The following is a 9527-nucleotide window of genomic DNA, read 5'->3' as shown; positions in this document are numbered from 1 at the left end:
ACATTTCTAGTAATCTCCATGACAACCGAGTGAATTAATCTGCAGAAGAAGACAATGAAATGTGGTCGAAAGCTTCAAAAACAAGTAGAATATATATATTTTTTCACTGAGCTGACACCGGGTCAAGATAAAGCATCTGAAATGTCACCGACCTTTTTCCTCTTGTTTTCCAGGTGTTTTTCCAGGCCTGGAAACCCCATTGCCAAACTTTCCAGGTATTCCAGGACTTCCCCAGGTGGTAGGTGAAACCATTACACGACGAAACAAAAACAGGGCGACACCAGAACTTGCAATTTGTTCCAACTTTATTGAGAAAAAAAAACATCACAGAGCTATTAGTTGATCAATCAGCCGCCGAGAGCTTTGAGTTTCATCTTCAGTGCAAAAAGAGGAGAACAGTGTTGTGGATGAATGATGAACTAACGGCTCTTTGTCTAAAAACAAAAACCTCAAAAACAAGAAGAAAAAAAAACACATGAACAGAATAAACTCCCAAAAGAAAGCTGTCGTTTCTTCTTCTTCTTTTTTTAAAGTGGACAAATCTGTTCTCAGCAGCACATGAACCAATCACTGACATGCATTAAATTATTATTATATATTCATATTCTCCTGCAGCTTTTTATTTATTGTAACAGTTCTCTCCTCAGTGAGTGAGTCCACTCTGGTTTGTGGTTTTGCAGTTGGCACATTCACAGCTCAGAGTCCTCAGCCCTTCACTGTTCGTTTTATTTTTATTTTTTAGAAAGCAGAGAAAAGGGCAAAGAAAGGGATTTTAAAAGCGTTAGAGTTGAGGACGAGGGACAAAATAATGTGAACAAATTGCTGTTATCGTCTGATGAGAGACCGGTGGGGGAGGGAGGAGAGGAGAGGGGGAGGAGGGGAGGAAGGGGGGAGGAAGGGGCCACATGAGAAAATCAAAGTTTTTATTCCAGCAGTGAGAGTCGGAGGTGGATCACATGGCGTATTTCTGAGTCCAGTCCTGAGCTGTCTTGTTGTACCTGCAGGTAAAAAACACAAACACACACAGGTGAGGACCGTCAGGTGGTGAACACACACACTGCAGGGACGATGCCATGCCTCAAAACACACACACACACACACACACACACACACAGTCTCTCTTTACAGTATTTAGACAGATCTTCGTTTTAATCTGAGGAGGTTTAGTCTTTTCTTTCTGAAATCCTGATTGATGATTCTAACACATCTGTACTAAAACTCTTAACATGGTTCAGAATTCTGCGGCAAGAACGTCGACTAAATCCTAAAAATCAAGTTTTTCCTTGTCTTGTCAAACTTTCCGTTGGACTGTTTGGACGTATTTTAGGATGTCTGTGGGACAGTTTGCGGTTCTGGTCGTGAAGACATCCTGGAGAGACTCGTTTTCTGCTCCTTCACAGGACTCGAGCTTTAGTTTCTCATGTGACCAGCGACCTTTGACATTTCGAGCTTCATCTTCTTCTTCACCTCTTAAAGCTCGGTTTATATTTGTGTGAAGGATCGACACAGACCCCACTCCGCCGTGAGCATTAATACTTGAGCTTTGCTCTGTGATTACACCAGTAAAACTGTAGGTGGCGGTGGAGCTTCTGTGCCGCTGTGTTGAGTTTCTTCACGTTAATAAATGTTGAACGACGCAGAAAAGACAGAATGTGTCGGAGGAAGCGTTTTTTTGTTTCTTCCACTTCAATATTGACGTAAACCTGCTCAGATTAAAGCTGAGACTCTTTAAAAACACGTGTAACTGTCTAAATACTGTAGATACACACAATCCTAACAACCTCTGCTTCATTAACATGTTATATCTTTGAGTTTGTTTTATTCAACATCACAGCTTTAAAACCTCTGATAAGAGAAACTGAAAATACAGAAAATAAAGTGTTTCTGTGACTGATTAAACTTCACCATCTGTTAGTTTATAGTTAAAAATATATTCTGGAAATGAAAACCAGGACCTATTTGACTGTGACAGAACCAGAAAGTCCGCAGGTGTTTTTTGTTTTTCTCTCTCTCTGCTTCATCTTCTCTGTTTTTGTGTCTCATGCAGGTAAAAACCACGGAGCAGCAGTGTTTGTTTTTGGAGCCATGCTTTGCATCGACGTGCTTCAGCAGCAGCAGGCAGCTCAGGTGAGTCACTCTGCTCGGCTCTTACCCCTCACAGCATGGCATACTTCTCTGTCCACTCCCTGGCTAGTCTGTTATACCTGAGACCAACGAGCAGGACACTCGGGTTAGAAACCTCGGCACAGGTCTCTGATTCAGGGTAGATCTAGATCTAACTGCCTCCCTGCACCTGATTTTACCTTTAAACCAAACTCTTTAATTCACAGATTTAATTCTCTTCATCTGCTCTGGCCCTGGACTCCGGCTTAAACTGAACCAGCTGTTTTTTGTTATAAAATGTTCTATAAATCAGGCTGTGGATGATACACGAACAGACCCCTCAGTACAAACCTTCAGAATATCCACAGGAGTAAAACTGGAAGGTTTGGTGACTGTAAGAGCAGCTGAGGAGGAGATTTCTGACTCAGAGTGCGAGAAAAAACTCATTTTGATAAAACAGCCTTTACAGATATGAACTGAAGTTGAAATCTACACACAAACAGACAAAATGTAGTAAAATAAACATCTAAATGAGTATTTTCTTTCTACTAGTTTGAAAGAAAACATGTTAAAGAAGCTTCTAAATGGAGGGAGAACTGTGTTTTTATGATGTTTTTCACTAAAATTCCTGGATTTTATCACTTTATTTTATTTCTAAAATCAACAGAACAGCGTCTGTTTTAGACGGTAACTCGCTCTGTGTTGTCGTTTTTATTCTGCTGGTGTGAACTCATCAAACAGTTGTTTACAAAACAACGTTCAACAGGTTTACAGTTGTGTCGATGCTGGCTCGGCCTGTGTTGCAGGTTTTAGTTTGAACAGGTGTGAACTCACCTAACAGGGTCTGTTTTGTAGATGCGGGCGATCTCTGGCACTAACGGGTCGTCAGGGTTTGGGTCACATAACAGAGAACAAATGGACAAAAGGACTGTGGAGAGAAAAACAGGAGGAACGTTTAACAGTCGACAGATGAATCTGTATCTGTTCACATCGTACGCAGGGTGTTTCTTACCTTTAGAGATAGTTAATGCTGGAGACCACTGTGATCTCAATATATCCAAGCAGATGCTGCCGTTACTGTTAATATTTGGGTGATAAATTCTGGTTGTGAAGGCGACCTGATGGAAGAAACAGGAGATCAACATTCAGCAGCAGGATACAAACAGAGTCTGTGGACGAGATGAAAACGATCTCAGCCACAGCGCTCGTCTTCCTCTTTAAACTTCATCGCTAAAAAGAGACGAGGAGACGCAGCATCTGGGTGATTTCATTTCATCCTCAGCTGATTATTTGCTCGATCGATTGATTGTTTGATAAGCGTCAAACAAGCAGCGACGAACAGCCAAGGTGACCTCTGTTGTAGCTTTGGTTTGTTAATTTGTTGGGTTTGACTCAGAGGTTTAGTTTCAGAGGATTGTTGATGGACTTTAATTTCATTGGAGTATAAAAACACACTTTCTTTAGTAGCCACAGGCATTTTCAGTATAAAAAATAATGATTAATCAATAATCAAGTTAATTTACCCGATGACTGATCAAGGAAACTTCCTCAAATGCTGATCTCTAGTGAGAACTGAGTCCAGAACCAGTATTTTAGGTTAAAGGATAAAGGTTAATCAAAAAACAAAGACTTAAAATACAAAAAAAGCAGGGACAAATGTTTCTGAGTCTGGGAGGAGGCGTTCACTGACCTTGGGTGGTTTGAAGGGATAATCTGTAGGGAAATGAATAGTCAGGAAAAAAACCCCTCCCTGGTATGGACTGTCAGGCTGCAGCAGGAAAACACAGACACAACAACACAGGTTACACATTAATACATTAACACTGAGTCTGGACAGAGATTATTTCTGATTTCTGATGTTTTTAAAGTGAAAATGTATCTACAACAAACAACGATTTAACTCGACTGTCGACATTTATTTAAAAAACAAGTGAGGACATGTTGCTGTTTGATACTTACAGGCCCCATAATAGTAGCTTGCCAATGAAACACTGGAGAGAAAGAAAAAGGGAAAGAAAGCAGGTTAATGAGGCAGATATCCAACAACAAACAGTGTGTGTTTGTGTGTGTGTGAAGAAAAGTAAACATGGACTCACTGTCTTCACCGACAGGTCCGGCGGAGCACTGAGCCGGAGGATCTCTGGACAGATCGGTTAGCTCCTGGAGGAGGAGAGGAAGACGACGGAGGAGGAGGTCAGAGAAGAAAAACTCGACCACAAACATCAGAAGAAAAAACACCTGTTCGTTATCTGACTTCACTAAACCGCCGCACGACGCTGGTTATCAACTCGTTAAGCTTCCGGAGTCAAGTTAATTTCAAGCAACTTTATCAGAACTTAACGTAACATGAGAAGAAACGCTGACACCTGCAGGTTAATTCAGTTACAGCAACGTCCGAGAATGATGTTTAACAAGGTGAAACAGTAGAAATCATTTCCAGTCAGGCTGAGGATTTCTTCTTAATGTCTTTAATCGTTATTCCGTTATAAATCGTTATAAAATATTCAGCAAACCAAACTGTTCAGTGAACCACCGTCTTATACCTGGAGTTAAACCTGAAGTTACCTCGCTAACCTCTAATCCTGCTTCATGGTTCAGGCCTCAGAAAACTGCTGACCCGTGAGAATCAGTCTGAACCGGATCGATCGAAGGTGACACTTGTCAGAAGAAGAAGAACTTCTGCTGTTATGATGTGATCTGACACCTGAGGCCTGTAATACGAAGCCAGTTTAACTCCGCTCCCTAAACGGTACGATGGTGGTTCAGATGTCGGTCAGTTGAGTCGCTGTTAACTTAATCAGTTTGTACATCGTTTTTCTCAGATGAAGAGTTAATTCTTTTGATTTACGAGGAATTACGAGGACTCAACACGACAAAACGTAAAACTGATTGTCGACGAAGCCTGGGAGACTTTATTTGTAATCTGTTAAATTACTCTGATGAGTCAGTAATCTCGCCTCTGATCCTGGTTGAACCAAAACTACAACACGTGTGTGTTGTTTTGCATTTTGTTTCCTGTTTGAACTCATCAGCAGCCAAACAAATGAAGCAGCTTCCTCCTGCAGCTGCAGCGAGGAGCTGACAGCTGATCAGATCCAACCAGGTGAAAGATGACGGAGAAAACCTCCACCCTCTAACCGCTCTCTCTCTGCGTGGATGATCTGCGGTCACACAAACGTGTCGTAAATCTGATACAACACGAACACGACACTGACCTCAGATCTGCAGATTCTGGTCTTCGACTCACAGGTTTGACCCTGAGACGTCTGAGCGATCAGACAGAAGCAGAACTGAGAGGATTTTGCAGAAGTGGTTTACGTAAACAAAACATGCTACAAAAACCATTACAGAGGTTATACTGGGTTTGAAGTCTTTCTCTGTCCTCTCCCAGATCCCAGTCTGATCCAGGGGACACCCCCAGAGGTCCTGAGTCCTGCCCCGACGAGTAACAGTCCAAAATCCCTCAAAAAATATCCATCTATTGACATTTAAAGTGTCAAATCCTGAAAATCAGAAGCTGTTTTTCACTATTTTTGCTTGAAAAATGACTGAAATTCTTTTTATGTCAATTAACTAATTGATGAAATCGACCAACAGTTTCATTTTCTGTGGCTCAAACAGATCCAATACGTCAACGTCGAATCTTCTCAGTTAATCTTTACACAGATCAGATCCATAAATATCAAGTGAACTGGGATCGAGATCAGGGACAAAAAAGCTCGACTGAGATGTCAGATCAATCAGCTGATCGACAGAAAGATCATTTGTGAGGATTTCCATCTTTTCTTTGCTTCATTTTTGGAAAAACTGGTTGTGATGAGACATTTTTCAGTTTTCTGATGTTTTATTAACCAATTTAGTTAATTTATTAAGTTTGATGCTTAACCTTGGGAACACACATCTGTGATCAGACGATCCAGAGCTGCAACAACTGATCGCCTCATCATGATTATCAATTAATTGTTTCAGTCATTTTTCAAGCAAAATTTAAAAATAGAAAAAAGCATTTTGGTCATTTTATCTCACAGTAAACTGAATCTTTTTGGGTTTTAAAGACAAAATGATCGATTGTAAAAACATTTATGAGTTCATGAATTATTCTAACTTCAGCCAAACGTTACTAAAAAGGAGAGACTTTTATTTTGAAGGGCGAACTTTAGCCTGAAACAGCTGAAGTTTTATCTGGTCCATGAACGCATCATTAAAAACAAACTGAGACACTCAGGCCAGTATTGATGTGTAAGCAGCAGCATCTATTTTTACTCTGTGACAGAGGAGTCGAGGGGCCAGATCAGGATATAGCCATGGACGAGGGGGGGGGGGTGAGGGTGGAGGTGGTGGTGGGGGGTTGTATTTCCAGCCTCCCTGAAGCCAAACCGACCATGTGTGTGTGTTGGTATGTGACATACAGGCTCGGCACACACAGCTCATCTTTCAGGTTTGACTGAGTTTAGGAGGCGAGAAAACAGACGGCCCGGTCAGAAACTCAAACCCTGACAGAGGCAGCTGGTGTTTAAAGCCACACACACACACACTGGTTATACTGGGATTTTTAAACATGTCACTGAAAATTAAAAGTCACGCTGAACTAAATACGTCCCCTGGAAACTCCTCAGATCCTCCGCTGTCTGTTTTAACCTCCTGTGTTCGCAGCAGCAGTGTTTCTTAATCCTTTTCTGTCATTATCTGCAGATTATATGTATTTTTAATGAATATTAAGGAAGATAAGGAGTCAAGGTCAACAGTATTTCATTCAAAAAATTAAATCTACAACTATTTTGGTAATTAAACAACAATTTAAGTCGTTTTTTTGAGCAAAATTGCGAAATATTTCCTGTTTCTAATTCATCAGATGTGAGGATTTGATGCTTTTCTTTCAGTAAATTGATTATTTTGTAATTTGGACGTTAATCAGACAAAAGAAAAACATGTGAAGACGTCATCCTGGGATGTGGGAAACTGTGACAAGTATTTTTCACTGTTTTCCAGCATTTTGTAGACAAGACGATTAATCCTAAATAAGTACTGGCAGAGTAAATGTTGGTTGCAGCCCAGATCCTGTTCACACCTACGTTAGTTTCTGCTGTGCAAATATAAAAAGTGACTTAAGCTGACAGAGTTTTCAGATCCTGCTGCACAGAAAAAGAAGCAGAGAGTAGAAGAGGCTCACATACACCTGTCTTAACCCAGAACACCTTTAATTTATTTGATGATATTCAGTGAGAGCTGTGCAACAAAAAACATGAACGGTTCAGCAGGAAAAACAGGCTCAGACTGTCATTATATAAGTATGACAATGTTGTGGAGAGGATTCCTACACAGTTAGTTTGTTATTGTGTCGAACTTTTACTTGTATAAAGGATCTGAATACTTCCTCCAACACTGAAAGTTGCACAATAACAAAGACAAACAAACAGATGGAGGAGTAAACTCTTTGCTGTCTTTAATATTTAACTGCTGGTTGATAAAACGTCACAAAACCAAGTTGATGTCTTCAAATGTCTTTTTTTTTTTTTTTTGGACCAAACTCTAAAAATATTCAGTCAAATCTGAGCAGCTGGAACCAGTGAACTGAAACGTCAACTGATTAACTGACTTATTGTTTCAGGTTTACAGGCTTCATCAGATTTTAAGAGGTGTTTTGCTTGACATCAACCAGACGCCGGCACACTGAGCTCTACCACATTAAAATAACAATACAGTAAATAATAACAGTTTTAAATGGTAGAGCTGCAGCGATTAGTCAGTTAATCAGACTAAAATAAAATTAATCATAACGTGGACTGTTCTTTGCTACTTAAAAAAAAAACAAATAATTGATTAATCAAGCAAATAATCAGTTGATTAAGTCGATAAGGAAAGTGTCCTGGGTCACACTGATTATTATCAGTTTATTCTTCCAGCAGATACAGCCTGATGAAAACATATTCAGCTTCTTAATGTTTGTGTGAGGAAAAAAATAAACTTTCAAAATGTGTAAACAATTTATTCTAAATATTATTCAACAGAGGGTTTCTGCAGCATTCAGGAAATCTAATTTAGATCTTTTTAGTGTCACACATAAAGACAGATACCACCTGGACCCATGTATGGATTACTGAACAGGTCGACAAGACCACAACTCATAATTCACTGATGAGAGATTCACCAGTTAAAAAATAAACTAATCTTATTAAAATCAACACAAGTTGTAAGTGATGTTACTGTCTGAGGCAGGAAAGAAATCACATTTAATCCTCTATTAGGCTTTTTGTTTCTTTTAAAGGGAACTGAATTCAATGCTTTTCAAGGCCTGTAACAGTCTGGTTTTGTTATCTGGCACCCAGCGTGTCACTGAGAGCAGAACAAATATAAATAATAATAAAAACAAACCCCGAGCAGCAGTCTATTCGCTGTGAAGTTGAGAGAGAAGCTTCAGGCTGGGAGTGAAAGTGACAGTCAGCCTGTGTCAGTGCTTAACTTTAGCCTCAGGGTTATTTTAATGCCAGAAACAGAATATATGTGAATTAAAGGCCTGACAGTGACAGAAGCTAAAGCTAACACCAGGTCACTCAACTCGACCATTGTTTGATCCGGAGCCTTACACGCCCGCTGCGGGGGAGGGAAGGGGGGTAAGGGTGGGAGTGTGTCTGCCTAAAACCTGCCTTTACGTCCCGCTGATACATGTAAACAAAACACGCAGATAACGCCTTAAAACGCCGCTGTAAAGCTGGCATCGTACACCAAACCCCAGCCAATAATTTACCGATTTAACGTCAAACGTTCTGTCATCGTTAGCAACAAGCTAACGCTGCTAGCTAAAAAGCTAACAGCACACAAACGTCACCTGGACGCTGAACTAGCTCTGATTAAATGTGGGAAAATTGTAATCTGTTACCTTGGAAATTCGTTTTAAAGCCATTGTGTCTGGTGAAAGGGACCGGCTGTCGAGGAGGTGAAGAAGGAGGAGGAGGAGAAGGAGGAGGAGGAGGAGGGCAGGCCAGCTAGGTGACGCTAACTAACTAGCATCTAGGACTTTGCTAGCTTCTGTGGTGCTAAGCTAGCTAGCTGGGCTACACATACGCCGTTAAACTACAACCGTTTTCTTTCGGATCTCGTCTTTTTTATTTTTGCACCGAGTACGGCTCAGTCTGGAGAGTGGCTCTCCGCCCGCGTCAGCCCCGACTTCAGGCTGCCACTCAAATACCGGAGCGGACCGACTGCAACAGCTCAAAATGTCTTCCGTTACACACAGCTGACAGAGCACCGGGAGCAGGAGGTCTCACTCTGACTCTGTTTCGAGACACCGAAAACCGACACCCAGCAACATGGTGGCAGCACGGCCGGGTTTACTCGCTGAGGGGCCCCGGGACAAAAGCTCGTTCTTGGGCCCCTTGTTGGCCACCCACTGTATAATAACAATTATTAATAATTTGTGTTAACTC

At 41.0% G+C, this 9527-nt stretch overlaps 1 protein-coding gene across 2 annotated transcripts; it reads right to left on the bottom strand.

The window, feature by feature from the left end:
- Positions 1-287: 287 nt before the first annotated feature.
- On the bottom strand, positions 288-9375 carry LOC108873753 (ubiquitin-conjugating enzyme E2 2). 2 transcript variants are annotated; one of them, XM_018662046.2, is made up of 8 exons: positions 8981-9375; positions 4200-4263; positions 4063-4094; positions 3794-3871; positions 3116-3221; positions 2938-3031; positions 2153-2204; positions 288-998 (listed from the first exon to the last, which is right to left on the bottom strand). In XM_018662046.2, exons 1-7 carry the CDS (start codon positions 9002-9004, stop codon positions 2156-2158), a joined length of 447 nt encoding a protein of 148 aa, XP_018517562.1. In that variant the 5' UTR covers positions 9005-9375; the 3' UTR covers positions 288-998; positions 2153-2155. The 2 variants fall into 2 exon arrangements, with proteins under 2 accessions (XP_018517562.1, XP_018517563.1); XM_018662047.2 differs by lacking the exon at positions 2153-2204.
- Between the last annotated feature and the right edge of the window lie 152 nt (positions 9376-9527).

The sequence above is a fragment of the Lates calcarifer genome, linkage group LG8 (assembly GCF_001640805.2).
Source record: "Lates calcarifer isolate ASB-BC8 linkage group LG8, TLL_Latcal_v3, whole genome shotgun sequence".
Lineage (NCBI taxonomy): Eukaryota > Metazoa > Chordata > Actinopteri > Centropomidae > Lates > Lates calcarifer.
This window is presented reverse-complemented; position numbering and strand designations above follow the sequence as displayed.